At 51.9% G+C, this 14,726-nt stretch overlaps 7 protein-coding genes across 7 annotated transcripts; 4 read left to right on the top strand and 3 right to left on the bottom strand.

Moving 5' to 3' along the window:
• On the top strand, positions 1-2,204 carry BJX67DRAFT_70549 (putative RecQ family helicase RecQ). The gene is made up of 4 exons (XM_071035327.1): positions 1-227; positions 278-396; positions 456-490; positions 550-2,204. The coding sequence occupies exons 1-4, from the start codon at positions 148-150 to the stop codon at positions 1,963-1,965; spliced, it is 1,650 nt and encodes a 549-aa protein (XP_070886901.1). The 5' UTR covers positions 1-147; the 3' UTR covers positions 1,966-2,204.
• BJX67DRAFT_70519 (KH domain-containing protein) lies at positions 2,185-4,625 on the bottom strand. The gene is made up of 10 exons (XM_071035326.1): positions 4,535-4,625; positions 4,196-4,411; positions 4,049-4,128; positions 3,827-3,982; positions 3,653-3,674; positions 3,523-3,575; positions 3,291-3,455; positions 3,024-3,232; positions 2,487-2,970; positions 2,185-2,428 (listed from the first exon to the last, which is right to left on the bottom strand). Exons 2-10 carry the CDS (start codon positions 4,392-4,394, stop codon positions 2,405-2,407), a joined length of 1,392 nt encoding a protein of 463 aa, XP_070886900.1. The 5' UTR covers positions 4,395-4,411; positions 4,535-4,625; the 3' UTR covers positions 2,185-2,404.
• Positions 4,626-4,912: 287 nt separating this feature from the next.
• BJX67DRAFT_380477 (acetolactate synthase regulatory subunit) lies at positions 4,913-5,966 on the top strand (the record flags this gene model as incomplete). The annotated part of the gene is made up of 2 exons (XM_071032799.1): positions 4,913-5,730; positions 5,789-5,966. 2 exons carry the CDS (start codon positions 4,913-4,915, stop codon positions 5,964-5,966), a joined length of 996 nt encoding a protein of 331 aa, XP_070886899.1.
• A 221-nt stretch (positions 5,967-6,187) lies between these two features.
• Positions 6,188-9,439, bottom strand: BJX67DRAFT_70480 (uncharacterized protein). Its single transcript, XM_071035325.1, has 5 exons — positions 8,430-9,439; positions 7,415-8,371; positions 7,045-7,365; positions 6,807-6,994; positions 6,188-6,657 (listed from the first exon to the last, which is right to left on the bottom strand). Exons 1-5 carry the CDS (start codon positions 9,223-9,225, stop codon positions 6,316-6,318), a joined length of 2,604 nt encoding a protein of 867 aa, XP_070886898.1. The 5' UTR covers positions 9,226-9,439; the 3' UTR covers positions 6,188-6,315.
• Positions 9,440-9,456: 17 nt separating this feature from the next.
• On the top strand, positions 9,457-11,172 carry argB (ornithine carbamoyltransferase). The gene has a single exon (XM_071035324.1). It carries the CDS (start codon positions 9,638-9,640, stop codon positions 10,733-10,735), a length of 1,098 nt encoding a protein of 365 aa, XP_070886897.1. The 5' UTR covers positions 9,457-9,637; the 3' UTR covers positions 10,736-11,172.
• BJX67DRAFT_70448 (DUF3984 domain-containing protein) lies at positions 10,939-12,630 on the top strand. Its single transcript, XM_071035323.1, has 2 exons — positions 10,939-11,146; positions 11,199-12,630. The coding sequence occupies exons 1-2, from the start codon at positions 11,141-11,143 to the stop codon at positions 12,450-12,452; spliced, it is 1,260 nt and encodes a 419-aa protein (XP_070886896.1). The 5' UTR covers positions 10,939-11,140; the 3' UTR covers positions 12,453-12,630.
• A 768-nt stretch (positions 12,631-13,398) lies between these two features.
• On the bottom strand, positions 13,399-14,411 carry BJX67DRAFT_380473 (cut8/STS1 family protein; the record flags this gene model as incomplete). Its single annotated transcript, XM_071032798.1, has 2 exons — positions 13,399-14,264; positions 14,336-14,411. The coding sequence occupies 2 exons, from the start codon at positions 14,409-14,411 to the stop codon at positions 13,399-13,401; spliced, it is 942 nt and encodes a 313-aa protein (XP_070886895.1).
• Between the last annotated feature and the right edge of the window lie 315 nt (positions 14,412-14,726).

Here is a 14,726-nt window from a genome sequence, read left to right as displayed (position 1 = left end):
CATATTTTGTCCCCCACTGCTACCTTGATTCAATTGCTGGCCAGAAGAAGCCAATCTTGGCCACGTGATATCGCGTACCATCCCTTCACTTCCAGCACGTCCATCACAAAGAGATTGAGCGACTCGCTCGCTGAAGATGCCGCAGCCATGCTGAACGGCAGTTTCCGGCGCGGGAAGGTTGACGTTGACTTTTATCTGCATCGTGTCTTTAGAAAGAAGTCGTTCCGGTAAGTCTTTCCTCAACCTGTGCTCCTTGACAAGATCTAACCTGTGCCAGTCCCCTTCAACGAGATGTGATCTCCGCGGCCATTGAAGGCCACGATGTCTTCTTACAAGCTTCAACATCATTTGGGAAGAGTCTCTGCTTCCAATTACCAGCTATTACCACTCATGGAGGTCTGTCTCTTGTCTCCGTTAGCAGTCCGATCAATATTCAACTAAGACGAGCCTCGCAGTGACCGTCGTTGTATGCCCACTTCTTTCATTGATGGTAAGCCTTCTTCAACGCCATGCGAGTTCCACGATTGCAAGAATTCTCACCCTTCTCAGACCGATCAAGTCAACGCACTCCAAGCATTAGGCGTACCGGTGGCCACCATCAACTCGAACACAACCCTCGCAGAAAGACGAGTAATTCTGGACGACCTTCTCTCCGGGCATCCGAGAACGCGGCTTCTCTATGTAACGCCAGAGTTTTGTCAGACAGAGACATTCCGACGCAACCTACGAACCATCCACCGACAGCGAGAGCTGGTTCGTATCGCCATTGACGAAGCCCACTGCGTCAGCGAATGGGGCCATGATTTCCGTCCAGCTTACAAGAACCTCTCTTGGTTCAGAACTGCCCTGACCAACCCGCCAGTACCCATCAGCGCACTTACGGCGACCGCAACCCCGCAAGTCCGGACGGACATCATCAACGTTCTCGGACTAGATGTGTCTCGAATGAAAATCTTCAGCACGCCATCCGCACGACCCAACATCCACTACGAGATCCGCTTCATGCAGGAATTTGCCCCGGATCCAACGGAGCCGGAGGATTTTCAGATCAAGGATCTTCTCTCCTGGCTTCGCTCCGTCCAGGGCCGAAGGGAAGCCCGATTAGGTGCCGATGCGGCCTCAAAATTACCCCCAATATCCGGCATAATCTATGTTTCGACCCGAGTAGCCGCGGCGAAGCTTGCACGCGAACTATCCAGGCGCGATAAACGCATCCGCGCAGTAGCATACCATGCAGGTCTCTCTCCCGTCGACAGAACCCGAGTGCAAAACGAGTGGATAGTACCTCAAAAACATCAGCAGGCCATGGATGGCGAGGCCCTAACCTTCTACATCATTGTTGCGACCACGGCCTTTGGCATGGGCATCGACAACCCCGAAGTCCGCTTCGTCATTCACTGGAGTCCCCCACGGACTTTCGAAGGCTTCGTCCAGGAATCTGGCCGCGCAGGCCGTGATGGCCGTGCCGCAACCTCAGTAGTCTACTACAACCCCCAAGAAAGAGAACGCGTCCTCGACCGTCTCCGTCGAGACATCGAAAACGTAAATAACCGCACAGGTGGCCGAACCGCGGGACTCCATAATCGTGACAAATTCTCTCTCCTTCAAAACCTATACGCCCGCAAACAGAGCTTTGAAAAGGTAGTCGAATACTGTGAAGCTACGGAGCGGTGCAGACATGAGTTGATCGGAGAGTTTTTTGGGGACTCTGATCTTGAGAGGATGGGGTCGCAGGTTCCGACGAAGACCGAAGCTCGTCTGGACGCTGAGAGACCCGCTACCGCTCCGTCATCATCGCCTTGTGACTACGCCTGTGACTTTTGCAAGGAGGGCCCCAAGGCGCTCGCCCAGCGGAAGGAGAAGATGGCCCCGGAGAGTCAATTGCCTACTTCCGTTGAAGTCGGCTGGCTTGAGGCCATGTTCCCGCTAGAACGGATGTTCACTGGGTTACATCGTGTCGGTTGAGCCTAGAGAGCATGGTTCAATTGATTCTAGTTCATATTTTTGTATCATATATGCGTTGGAGGTTTACGTGCAATAAGAGACCATGAGCTCTGATGTTATTGAGTAGGAGAAGCGAAATAGACATAGACTACGCGTCGGCAAGCTAACACTTGCATAAACGGAGAAGAGTTCATTCACTCAAGGAAACCACTTTTCAAAGATTCTGCGTTGCTCAAAACAATTCCTTTTTCTTTTCAAGTTACACAGACGATAGGTGAGGATATGTCGCAAGAGGTAGCAGTAGGAATACAGAAGTTGAATGATTCAAAAGTAGGCTGAACGAGATCTTCTATACGTGACAGGTTCTTGAATGAGTGGGTTCGGTTCGCAGGCCCGCGGAGGGTCTCTTTGATGGTGCATAGTGACTGATATCCAAGAGATTTCTTTGGGACACAATAAATCATAAGCCTGGAGGCGGTGGAACCTAGATGCGGATGTGTTAGAATTTAGCTAACCACCTTGTGGGTCGAGGGTGTACGTACAGCGCTGTAACTGCCACCCGCGGGAGGCGGCGGCGGAGAGCCGGAGCCTGGAGGGGGGGGGGGAGGAACAGCCTCAGTTGCCGGAGGAGGTGGAGGGGCCGGACTCTGCGACTGTTGCTGTTGCTGCGCAGCAGCAGCCTGTTGGTAATACTGGTAGTAGGCAAGGTAGTTCTGGTAACCGCCATAAGCAGCATAGGGGTCAGAGCCGTAGTACTGGGCATACTGCGCGCTGTAGTCGGCTGTACTTGTGGCTCCTGGGGTTCCTTGACCAGATGGGCTGCCCGAGGTAGGGGGCGTCTGTTGGCTTCCATATCCTCCTCCATACCCTCCTCCGTAGTTGTTGTGGCGGTCTCCACGTTGTCCGTAGCCACCGTAGTTGTGCTGGGGCGGATTGTCCTTAAATCGTTGATATTGTTCTCGGACATTGGCTAGCAGATCCTCGCATAACTCCTTTGCGTTCTGCACTTCATTGGGATCGGGACCACTGTACTACAGTCAGTTACATGCGCAGTTCCTACCCGGGGCGGAACATCTTACGCGACATGAAGATACATCGGGTCATCGCTTTCCCTGCCAGTGCTCTGTTCTATGAAGCCAGACCCACGGCCTTTTATCTGAACCTTACACCGCGTCTTCTGCTGAATGTGCTTCACGTATGCGCCACCCTGTCCGACGACTTGGGCACGGAGATTGAAACCCGGAATCGGTTCCAGGCCAATAGGGATCTTTTCCTCGGGCCATTTACGCTGTAGGCGATCAGTATGAAACATCACAGGTGTACAACATGTAAATGGTATAGCATACGCGACCGTATTCATCGCGCTCGACCTGTTCTGGCTCCCGGCGGCGAAATCGTCGTTCGTCCACTAGATTTGGGAGCTCCTTCTTCATGAGATCTTCAATCAATTCAACGGCTTTCTCGAGGCCATCCTTGTTTGTGCTCGTCACATGGAGGAACAGCGGCGGGTTCTAAACAAGAAGAGAAAGGCATGCATTAGTTCACACAATGACCTTGAAACAGGCGAGGCTCACTTACTGCTGCCGTAGCCATGCTTTTATCAGGGTAGTAACTTCCTCGAGTGGTAACATCTTGAAGAGAGAATCAATTGATGAGCTTCCTTCTGAATAAAAAGTTGATAAGATTGGAATATGGGATGAAGGCGTACCGGCGCCAGTTTCATCTTTAATCTAGATATCACGCGATGGAGGTCAGCAGATGCAAACGATGGGGAGGGAATGCTATGCATGAACTGGGTAAGCTTTCTTCACACCACAGCAGATGGGGTTAGAGAGAGAGAATATGTGCCTGGAAGATCAGTGGACATAACAGGAGTAATTACCATCTTCTGCGTGGACCCTTTTGTCAGTGTATAGCGATTTCGCAGGTCATTGATTTCAATGTCTTTGATATAGTCACCATCCGCGACGTAAATCTCAGTATTCAGTTTCGGATCTCCAGCAGCGGAGGGTGTAGCAGATTGGGACGGGCTGGACGTCTAATAGAACAAACACGGTCAGTAACTCGATAGGGCCCTAGGCGTAATAGAGAAGGGAAAACTGACAGAGCGAATAGGAGGCACCTCGACATGTTGAATCCCTTTCTTAGCCTGCAACTGGGCGTTGATCTTGGCGGCGGCGGCAGCTGTTGTCCGGATATGAGTTACGCTGCACCGAAAATATTTTCAACTGCGAGAGGTAGCAGAACATACCGGCTGCGGCGACGGGATCCGCTTTGTTGGAAGCACCGGGGCTTCGGGGCTCGCGACTGAGGGGGCTGCGAGTTCGAGTGGCTTCGGACTGTCGCGAAGAAGGGGATCGAGAACGACGGTCAAATCGCGACTGTCGCCGAGGCTCTGGGGTGGTCTGGTCAAAACGTGAGCGTTTGGTACGGCGATCGTCGTCGGCCATGGTGGGTGTGGTATATTCTGAGCAAAGGTAAAGGCAAGGGAAAAGTGAGTGAAGGGTGTCTCAGGCAACTCGAAGCAATTTGAAAGGGCTGATAGTTTGGCGGTGGAGTTGATTGCTGCTAGCGTTGAAAGGGCTCGAACCACGGTTGCTTTGATGCTCTGAGAGCCCAATAATAAGAATGAAGCAAATACCACCAAGGCGCCTCGTCCTCGGCCTCAGTATGAAAGGATTGTTCAAGTCAACCTCGTATCAGACACCAGTCAGATTACAGGAGGAAACTCTTTTCCGGAATACCAGAGCAAGAGAGGAGCTCCAGATCACGTGGGTCGTATATACGCTAGTACATTCTAGGACTAGTGGTTAATCTTGAGCAGAACCTCACCGGAGAATGAGTCAGCTCCCCGAGGTCGGACCCCCCGTGACTGGGCCCAGCTAAAATGAAATGCGGAAGCCATCCATGACTGCGATTCTTCGATTCAACCGCTTCGCCTGCCAGTCTTTTCCAATCCGGGGCGACCATGGCTTTCCGGCGTCCTCTGGTTTTATCCTCGACAGCATCAATGCCTTTCCTATCGGCTGCTAGCCGCACTTCCCGGCTCGCATCTGCTCTTCCCCGGTCCGCCTTCACTCCAAGCTTAAGGGCCTCGTCGAGCTCGACCTCAGCATTGGCCTACAAAGCCCTTCACCGACGCTCCCCTCTCACACTCCCAGTGTCGGATATTTCTCCGCAATGGGACGCCCCTACGGCTGTGTCATCAATTCTCTACGAGACCCCCGTTCGCCCGACAAATCCTCCCAAGCGTCATATTCTGAATTGTCTGGTACAAAACGAGCCCGGTGTGCTCTCCCGTGTGTCGGGGATTCTGGCAGCCCGTGGATTCAACATTGATAGCCTTGTCGTCTGTAATACCGAGGTGGAAGACTTATCTCGCATGACAATTGTGCTGCAGGGCCAGGATGGCGTCGTTGAGCAGGCCCGTCGCCAGCTGGATGACCTTGTCCCCGTTTGGGCTGTGCTCGATTACACAGACTCTGCGCTAGTGCAACGTGAGCTCCTTCTGGCTAAGGTCAGCATCTTGGGCCCGGAGTTTTTTGAGGAGTTGCTCCAACATCATCGTGAGATAACGACACCCGTCGATACTGTGGAGGGCAAGAAAGAGAAGGGAACTGAGAACAAGTCCCTCTCCAAGACGGCTGAGGAATACCACCCCCGCAACTTGCCGAGCAGCCAGGCTCTCCGACATAAGCACGAGCATCTGGATGCGATTACCCGATTGACTCACCAGTTTGGTGGCAAGGTGTTGGATATCAGCACCAACAACTGCATTGTTGAAATGTCCGTCTTCCGCTCAGAATACATACCATCCGAGATCTAATACTAACTTTCTTCATAGTTCCGCTAAGCCCAACCGTATTGATTCCTTCATGAAACTCATTGCTCCCTTTGGCATCCTTGAGTCTACCCGGACCGGCCTAATGGCTCTTCCTCGTTCTCCCCTCGTTGAGGCCAACGAGGAGCTCGAGAAGGATGCCGCTGACGTGGTCGATGCTAGTGCCCTTCCTCCTGGTTAAGATTAATGTTCTCTGTAAAAGGCTTATAATCCAAAATCGAAGCTGGCGCCACTTTAGGTTCATATTTTGTAATATCGTGCATCTTCGTTCCATCTTCAGCTTGCGGGTTTTGAGCCCGTTGTATATTTCTGTCGGCCTTAGACTTCAATCATACCCGCGACGAACATAGACGGTGTGCATTACTTATATTGTGATATGTGCATATTGTAAAGTGTAGAAGGGAAGTTCTCTTGATTATCCAGTCAGGATCTCAGTCTTCTAGTGAATGCAATATTGTAGTTCGAGCGCCATCAAACTCCAGGCCCATTAACCCCAAAAAAGCACCAACTCGTTCGTACAAATACCCAATTCATAGCTTGACCTTCGCTTTGATTCCTCCACCATGATAATGTATGGTATCAGTATAATTCTCAACCCGAACGCCAATCTTCGCCACAGTATCCAGATTCAGCGAGCCCCCAACAGTACTCTTGAGAGCTCCGTAGCCAAGTCCACCCAATTTCATCTCAACAGGCAACCGTGGCGTACGAGAGATGCCCGGTGGTACAAAAAAGGAATCGTAATAATGAATTGTGCCGACTTCCTCGTTATGCTCGCGGAAGGCTCTTGCTTCCACCGAAGTGACCTCAAAGGTTGTATTGGTCAACGGCGAAAACAAGGTAAATTCGGCAGTTGATGACAGGATGTGGAGCTAGTAGCACTCGCGAGTTAGTTCTCTTTCATTCACGGATTCGCGTCCCGAAAGAAGTCTAACATGCGGAAACACGTAATCGTGCTCAATATATATTATGGAAGGACATGCTCAGAGCGAGAGACGGTATCTATAAAGGCAGATAATACCGTTGCATCCTGTATAAAGCCCGTTGGGCCATCGTGGCCGGGTTGATTTGGATCACCACCCGGATCCTGACGGACGGGCAATCTTGGGATTTGCACTTCGAATCTCAGATTGGACAACGCTTGTCCAAGTTTTGGCAGGGCTGGAATGGTCCCCTCGTGCGTCGTGATGGTCACTGACGTATTGTAACCTGGGTTATGGTCAAAAAGAGTGAATTGCTTCCTTCGATGTACTACTTACCGGATACATATTGGGATATCAAGTCTTGGCCTGCAAGTACGGCAGAAGGCCCACCCAGATCAAGAGGACTCCATCGAAGGTCAACGGGTACGCCGGCGTTAGTACCCGGCACAATAGTTAAATCTCTTGTGGTCAGATGAGCCACCCTTGTCTCGTTGTAGATGACCATAAAGTCAACAAAAGGCAGCGATGTTGTGTACTGGGTAGGATTTGTAAAATTGACTGTTGTCTTGACAGTGATTGACGACTCCGAAGTAGCTCCCAGCGCAAGTGACTCTACACGGGGATTCAAACTGCCAGGAAGTGAGCTTCCATAAGGGGCTAATCACAAGTCAGCGGTGCATCATCGCCCAAGCAAGATATGGCTTACGCTTAACGGTCAATCTTCCGTCGGCTGGGATCCCGCGAGCAGTAAATGCTCCAAGGCTTGTGGAGACCTCCGCATCAACATCCGCGGATACCGTAAGTGGAACAGGTTTCCCTTCAAAGATCAGGCTCGAAAGTACGTCCGTTAATACGTTGTCATCTGTCACCTCGAGAGGTGCCTTGAGCATGGCGAACTCCACGAGCAAGGCGGTAGAATTATCAACATCTTGGACAAGTGTCGAGTTGGCAGGCTGCCAATCCCTCAGATTCAGGACACCAAGTTTGCTTTTATGGTAATAAACATCGGCAGTTGCCCGGACTTTCGGAACGTCCAGATCAAACTCCAGCTGTTCTGGCACCCCAATCAATACCTTCACCAACGCCGAGACGGTGGGTCGAGATTCCGGAGTATCAGGCTCCGCAAGGGGATCTGGAAGGGAGAAATGGACATCGGACATGGTAAAATTTTTCACAAGGTTATCCAGAGCTTGTCCCGTGAAGGGCACCGGTACAGTCACGCTCCTAAGAATATCAGTTACCCATTTAGGAGTACCTAAAGATGGAACATTTGCACCGCGAACGTAAACGGTTGTTCTAAGCCCATGGATATAGCTTGTAAGAAGAGAGTCCAGAGGAGATCTCTTTTCGCCGGGGCAGTTCCTTGTGAGTTCGTCAGAGAGACCACGAACAATGCCGGAAACGTCAACCGTAGTGCTAGACCCTGGTCTTACTGCAACCTCTTCGGTTACAACGTCCGCGATCGAGATGTAAGAGCCGCGCGGTGCACACCCGGCAACAAGGACCTCGAAGCCAAGAGGTGGAACGCGCAGAGAAAATGGCAAATCAGTAAGGGCACAGACTGAAATATCGACGGCCATTGCTCCATCGTCATCGGGCGACTCCAAGTCGTGGACACTAAACTGCGTAATGTCAACGTCTGGTAAGGCTGGAAAGTCATCTCCTATAGGTTGCGTCTCGTTAGCGTGCGAGAAAGACACGGCGCTTGATGGAAAACTCACCCTCAAGGATCACAGAATCAGTCAGGATTTGCTCTCCCAGGCTCAGCAGGCCTGATTTAAGATGCAAAGTAGCCTTTCCTTGGAGGCTTAAATGCTCCAATTCTCCCTCGAGCCAGTCAATAGCGACAGACCGTAGACCCTCAATGTTGCCAGCCACCAGATCGGCTTCGAAATCGAGGTGATTCACATGACCATTCCGGAGGTTTACTTTTATCGATGGGAAAGATGCAGTCCCAAGTAGCGTATTGTGGTATTCCAGTAGGTACACCTCGACCTGCGACTGAACGGTTTCGACCTCCCCCCCAACCCAGGTGGCGAAGCGTCCGAAATTCCGTACCGCTCCACCTTTGATGCGATTAGCATCAAGAAATACGTCTCCTTGAACTCTTGCTCTGACTCCTTCGCTAGTTGCAGACTCAATCGACAGATTCGTATGCTGGAAAACGGCGGCTTCCTTGACATACTGCTTCACAACGGCGGGGACGAAGAAGGCTAGGATAAGAATGGTTATGATAGCACCGATAGCGATCAGGCCACAAAAGAGGGCCCATCCAACCGCCTTTCGCGACTTTTTGGGATCACCATCAGGGGAAAGAGTACTGGACGTTGGAGAAGATGATCGGGCTGGCTCTGCACCACCGTATGTTGATAAATCATCATTGCGGCGGTGGAGGAGTGGGGTAGACTCGGAAGATATTTCGAACGATCGTTCTTGCTGATTGTAGGACGGAGGCTGATTATGAGGAGGAGAGTCATCAGAATGCTCGCCCAGTAGAGGCCGGCTTGCTTCGTCCATCGTCGCGAAAGATAGTCAAAGAGCAGACGGAGTGGGGAAAATTGTGAAGAGACAGCAAAGAGGCTAATCGGGCGGCAGGCGGGGCCGGAATGAACTTAAGAGGTATCATCTAAGGAAGGGATACGCGAATTAAGATCAGAGCTGTCGACATGGTTGTTCAAGTTAAAGATGACTGAAGCGAGACGGGGAAGCCTTGAGGTCATCAGCAACTGCGATGGCAGACCAGCCAGCGGGAGCTCCCCAAGCGTCTCGAAAAGGCCCACCGGGAACGGTCTGGGACTCTGGGCGAGTCGAAGCGGCCATATTGTTTGGCACAGGGCGGAAATTGAGTCACTCCCCGTCAAATCTGATTTATTCTTTTGTTCTCAGTAAAGCCGTTCCTCCCCATTGCTGACAGCTCCACGCCCTCAGCATGCCTCACGCTCTCCTAATGACCTCCCTCCGCTCTGTTTTGAAGAAGCAGAGCTTGGGACAGGCCGTGCGCCTCTATTCATCGCAAACCACGCTCCAGACCTCTCCATTCGCTCCCCGCCATTTCCTCTCCATTGCGGACCTCTCTACCACCGAATTCGCAACTCTAGTCCGCAATGCCTCCTCACACAAGCGTGCAATAAAATCCGGGTCAATCCCTCAAAACCTGCTAGGTTCATTGACGGGGAAGACAGTCGCTATGATCTTCAGTAAGCGAAGCACACGGACCAGGGTATCTACAGAAGGGGCCGTAGTGCAGATGGGCGGCCACCCAATGTTTTTAGGCAAGGATGACATTCAATTAGGGGTCAATGAGTCCTTATACGATACCTCGGTCGTTATCTCCTCCATGGTATCTTGCCTAGTAGCACGAGTTGGTGCCCACGCAGAGGTCGCGGACCTGGCGAAGCATTCCTCCGTTCCCGTTATCAATGCGTTGTGCGACTCGTTTCATCCTTTACAAGCCATTGCCGACTTCCAAACCATCTACGAAACATTCACGCCCAAAGCCCACCACTTCTCAAGTCTGGGTTTGGAGGGCATGAAGATCGCTTGGGTAGGTGACGCCAACAATGTCCTATTCGATATGGCTATTGCTGCCACAAAGATGGGAATCGACATTGCTGTTGCAACTCCGAAAGGCTACGAGATTCCCGCGGCTATGTTGGAGCTTATCAAGTCGGCTGGAGAGGGAGTCTCGAGTCCCGGAAAGGTTCTGCAGACCAATGTTCCCGAAGAGGCGGTTAAAGATGCGGACATACTTGTCACAGACACCTGGGTATCGATGGGTCAGGAAGAAGAGAAGGTCAAGAGGCTACGAGAATTCGCAGGCTTCCAGATCACCGCAGACCTTGCGAGGAGAGGAGGCGCGAAACAGGGTTGGAAATTCATGCACTGTCTTCCGCGACATCCTGAAGAGGTCAGCGACGAGGTTTTCTACAGCCATCGATCGCTTGTTTTCCCCGAAGCTGAGAACAGGTTATGGGCTGCGATTTCTGCCTTGGAGGGGTTCGTTGTCAATAAGGGGACAATTGAGTAGGTTCGATCGTTTCTAATTAACTACTGGGCTTGAAAGAAAAAGTTGAATTTATAGCGTTTTGGCTGAGTTTTGCGTACATCCCCTCTCCCATTTGCAGACATATACAACCGCACGGAAGATCAAAGCCGTGAAATCCGTGCCGCACATACCCTTTTGTTTGTTTCCCCCTCGACTCTGAACCGAACCAACCTCGTAAATAGAATTGATCGCTCAGCCTGAGAACTGGAGCACATCTTGAAGCAAGGAGGACTCCTTTCACATGCCGAAGTATGTAGGCGGAGTCATCATTTTGCCGGGGAGGACCTCGACCTGTCCCCGACCATTACTTCATATTATCCTTCTCTCCTCTCCCAGCTCCAGGAGGTCGTTGCTCGAAGACAAAACACAAGTAAATAGCATTTCACAATGGAGGTATATGAATCCTCCCCCAAGATAGCCCACTCCACCTCCTAATAAATCGCAGTCCTCCCACCCCCAACCCCAGACAGGGTTTCGCTCTCGCCGCTCCTATCCGTCGTTAAACCATGTCTCTGTCGCTCCCTTAACACCCCGCTACCCCATTGACGATGACGACGATAACCTGGATCAAGGTCCACAGGATTACTTCTCTCCACGAAGTGAAGCTCTCGACACCCCAACCCAGACTTCCTATCTTTCGAGCTATTCGGTTCCAGGAACGCCAGGCGTCTTATCCCGCACACCCTCACGGAGCGGTTCGCGCGTACGCCATCACATGAGAAGCAAAAGCTCAACCTCTACCCATCTCAGCGACTCCAACATCCAGGAGCAGAATGTGAACCAACCCTTCCATCATCACTCGAGAAGCACCGGGAGCGGCAGGACCAAGCGCACTACGACCATGCGCTACCAGGCCGCTGACACAAGAGATCCCGAATGGATGCTTCGTGCTGGTATTGCGTTGGCATCGTCCACGCGCGAGGAAAAAGGGCAGAGCTGGCTGGTGAAGAGAGAGAGCTCGACGAGTTTAGTCTCCGAGGGCCAGAAGTACGAGGTCGATGCCATATCTCAGTCTCTGCGGACGGGAATGGGAAGGCGGTCGAGGTCGGGCTGGTCAACCCCTGCTGCGACATCCTCGCGATCCCGAGCGGGCAGTCGGCGAAACAGTCGGCCAGACTTTGCAATGACCGGTCTCGAGATGACGATGCCTTCGTCAACTAACCGTTCTAGCGCTCACGCTGGATCTGCGCCACGCACCCCGCACACCAACGACGAGGCTCGTACCTCTCTTTCTCTCCTCCCGGATTTCATGGACGAGCGTGTCCGTGCGGAGATGCGAGACTCTATCCGTCAGACTGATGGCGGGTACGAGTCGGCGGTATCAGATAACTGGGACTCGGAAGAAGAGGACGAGGAAATCGACGAACACGAGCTCCAGCGCCTCACTCGCGAGCGCGGTTTTGGCCTCGGGAGCTTCGTGGATCGAATAGTCGAGTGGACGTTATTCGGTGTCGACGACTGGCCGCTCTCTATAGACACATTGAACAACGCACCGCCTGCACCCTCTGAGCGTCATGCAGACCAGGGGGATAATCACCCAAACCAAGAGCTATCCGACGATGACAATGATGATAGCTGGAGCCAGGTGTCAGATACCTTCTCTGAGATACCTCTCACGGAAAGAGCTGGAGATCGAGGCGGCTGGGAAGACGCGGGGTGGTTCTTCCGTACCTTGGGGCGAGCATTAATCCCGACGTAGGAATTTTCTTGGTACCATAATCAATGATCATCAAAGCAGTCCCTAATGATCAGCGGGTTTTATTTCTATCCCCATACATTCGTTGGGATGACGCAGGGCTCTTCGTGATCCTAAATCTAGTTACATTGCCCGTTTCTGTGGCCGTGCACTCGCTGTTCAACCCTTCCGCTACGTTCAAGACATAAGAGTGTATTTTCCTAGAAGTGGATGTGAATCCGAGCGGGGGCAAGAGTAGGAGGTAAATTCGATTGACCGGAAGGCCAGGGCCTTGCCTACGTGACTATGGTGATAAGGAGACAGCGGAGAAGGAATCTGGCTACTTGTTCCAAGGTTCCATGGTTGAGTTCTAGCCTAGTTATAGGGTTGTGGGTCCGTCGAAGCTCCCATCAGCATCGGCTGCCTGGTAACATGACTGTTTCATCCTATCCATGCTTGTGGTGCATAGTGTATATTGGCGACGAGGAAGGGCAGAAGCCAGGCAGATAACAGTGGGTTTCGAGAAAAATGATTTTGGGTAAACAAAAACGTCGAGCATAGCTTCGACGCCAAAAGGAAATAAAACCAGCGAGATAAAGAGTGAATATGAGAATTGAAAATATTGCCGACGGTACCGACCCATATGATATGCGGAATTCGAGTAAGAGATAATAAGTGACTCCTCTGAAGCGATCTAAATAACAGTGGGAGAAGATAGCGCGTAATCCAGTGTGATGAGATAGGGAAAGAATAGGGAAAAATATGATTTGGGGAGAAGAAAATAACAGAAATCTGGCTGCACACAGTAACGCCAAGATGAACCCTTAACTCTCCAGTTCATGCAGAAGGTATCGTGATCGTATCGTACGTGGAGATGCAAGGCCAAGGCCAAGTATTTGAAGGACGGGCGGGCGGGATAGCTGATATCATGATTGCCAGGGGAAGTGGGCGTAGCAGACCCCAAGGCTGTTTACCATGGTCCAACTTTAACCGGGGTCCCAAGCCCGTATGTACCGGAAAGGAGTTGCTCTCGAATTGACCCAAGATCGTTACCCCCTGGACTTCCAGCGCCTTGGAAGTCTGGTCCGTGCATCCATCCCAAGCTGGACGCAAGGCTGTTGACGGCTGGCTGCAGTCTACCGCCGGAATTCTGATTGTGTTTCGCCAGCTTTTGATCCCAGCCGCCATACTGCAACTGAATCCCGCCGCCACGTTTGGCGGCCTCTCGGATCACCAGAATCCAGGCCTTGCAGATTTCATCATATGCAGAGTCCCGCTCTACGTTATTCTGAGGTGAGCTCCATCGTGGCAACGAATGAATGATCTCTGTGGCACCATCGAGATAACTCAAAGATATTGACGGTTGAGTTTCGTTCGGCGGTAAGAAATGTGGAGTGAAATCGCTCAAAGCTTCCAGGAGGTTTCCTAGGGGTTGCCGGACTCGATTGTAGGCATAGTCGGATTCTGGATTGCCTCCAAGGGGGAACGAGGATTGAAGGGTAGATTGATAGTTTCGGAGGACGTGCAAGGCAGACGCAACACTCGGGCGAGGAGCACTTTGAACCACTTCTTCAGCCAGACTCGGATGACGACCGCATATAGACCGAAGTACATCGCGGAGAGTATCGGTGTCTAAAGTCTCCAACAAACGGGGAAGAGAGAGTGGTCTCCCACCGACATTGGGCCGAACACGTTTCAGTTGTCGAGACGCTGGGAGAGATCTTGGAGTGAAGGCTGGAGAGTTTGTTGGGGATGCAGACATTCGGCTATCATAATCATTATTGTCATCTTCTGCTTTCCGTTTGCGGGTGTTGGGGGTGTGACTCGGGGTAGACACTGGAATGTCGGATTAGAAAGAAGTATACATAAGGGTGCGAGAACGGCTTTGGAAACGGCAGAAAACATACTTGGGCGAGAGGGAGAGAGCCGAGAATATTCGTAAAAGTGAGGAGGCACAGGTGGTGTAGCCACCAGGCTGTTCATGATGGCCACAAACAGTCGGCTGGCAAAGGATGGGGAGGAGATAGGAACTTGGTAGCTGACCGACGGGGGAGCAGACGGAGCCACACGGGAAATATGGTGATAGCCAGCTGTAATCACGAGGGAGACGGTAGAAAGGGGAAAAAGGTAGAAAGGAGATGATGCAAGGGAAAGACAGAAGCAGATGGAGCTGAAGGAGGGGAGGAAGAGAGATCCAGAGAGACAGACAGAGAGAGAGAGAGGGAGACGGAGAGAGTGGTGGGGAAGGAAGAGCGAAGAAAGAGAAGCGGTGGGCGAAGATGGAGTTGGACGCAGGCA

The sequence above is a fragment of the Aspergillus lucknowensis genome (genome assembly GCF_044049455.1).
Source record: "Aspergillus lucknowensis strain CBS 449.75 chromosome Unknown BJX67scaffold_16, whole genome shotgun sequence".
Lineage (NCBI taxonomy): Eukaryota > Fungi > Ascomycota > Eurotiomycetes > Eurotiales > Aspergillaceae > Aspergillus > Aspergillus lucknowensis.
The sequence above is the reverse complement of the archived record's forward strand: the minus strand, read 5'-3'. Positions and strand labels throughout refer to the sequence as shown.

What these genes read in the sequence shown, in the direction of transcription:
- BJX67DRAFT_70549 (XM_071035327.1), top strand. Translation starts at nt 148, where the DNA reads ATGCTGAACGGCAGTTTCCGGCGCGGGAAGGTTGACGTTGACTTTTAT. An exon ending in TTTAGAAAGAAGTCGTTCCG is followed by an intron (nt 228 to 277) that starts GTAAGTCTTTCC and finishes AACCTGTGCCAG; the next exon opens with TCCCCTTCAACGAGATGTGA. An exon ending in GCCCACTTCTTTCATTGATG is followed by an intron (nt 491 to 549) that starts GTAAGCCTTCTT and finishes CACCCTTCTCAG; the next exon opens with ACCGATCAAGTCAACGCACT.
- BJX67DRAFT_70519 (XM_071035326.1), bottom strand. Translation starts at nt 4,394, where the DNA reads ATGGCCGACGACGATCGCCGTACCAAACGCTCACGTTTTGACCAGACC. An exon ending in AGGTGCCTCCTATTCGCTCT is followed by an intron (nt 3,983 to 4,048) that starts GTCAGTTTTCCC and finishes TTGTTCTATTAG; the next exon opens with ACGTCCAGCCCGTCCCAATC. An exon ending in CCGATGTATCTTCATGTCGC is followed by an intron (nt 2,971 to 3,023) that starts GTAAGATGTTCC and finishes ACTGTAGTACAG; the next exon opens with TGGTCCCGATCCCAATGAAG.
- BJX67DRAFT_70480 (XM_071035325.1), bottom strand. Translation starts at nt 9,225, where the DNA reads ATGGACGAAGCAAGCCGGCCTCTACTGGGCGAGCATTCTGATGACTCT. An exon ending in TGATTCTGTGATCCTTGAGG is followed by an intron (nt 8,372 to 8,429) that starts GTGAGTTTTCCA and finishes CGCAACCTATAG; the next exon opens with GAGATGACTTTCCAGCCTTA. An exon ending in GATATCCCAATATGTATCCG is followed by an intron (nt 6,995 to 7,044) that starts GTAAGTAGTACA and finishes ACCATAACCCAG; the next exon opens with GTTACAATACGTCAGTGACC.
- argB (XM_071035324.1), top strand. Translation starts at nt 9,638, where the DNA reads ATGCCTCACGCTCTCCTAATGACCTCCCTCCGCTCTGTTTTGAAGAAG.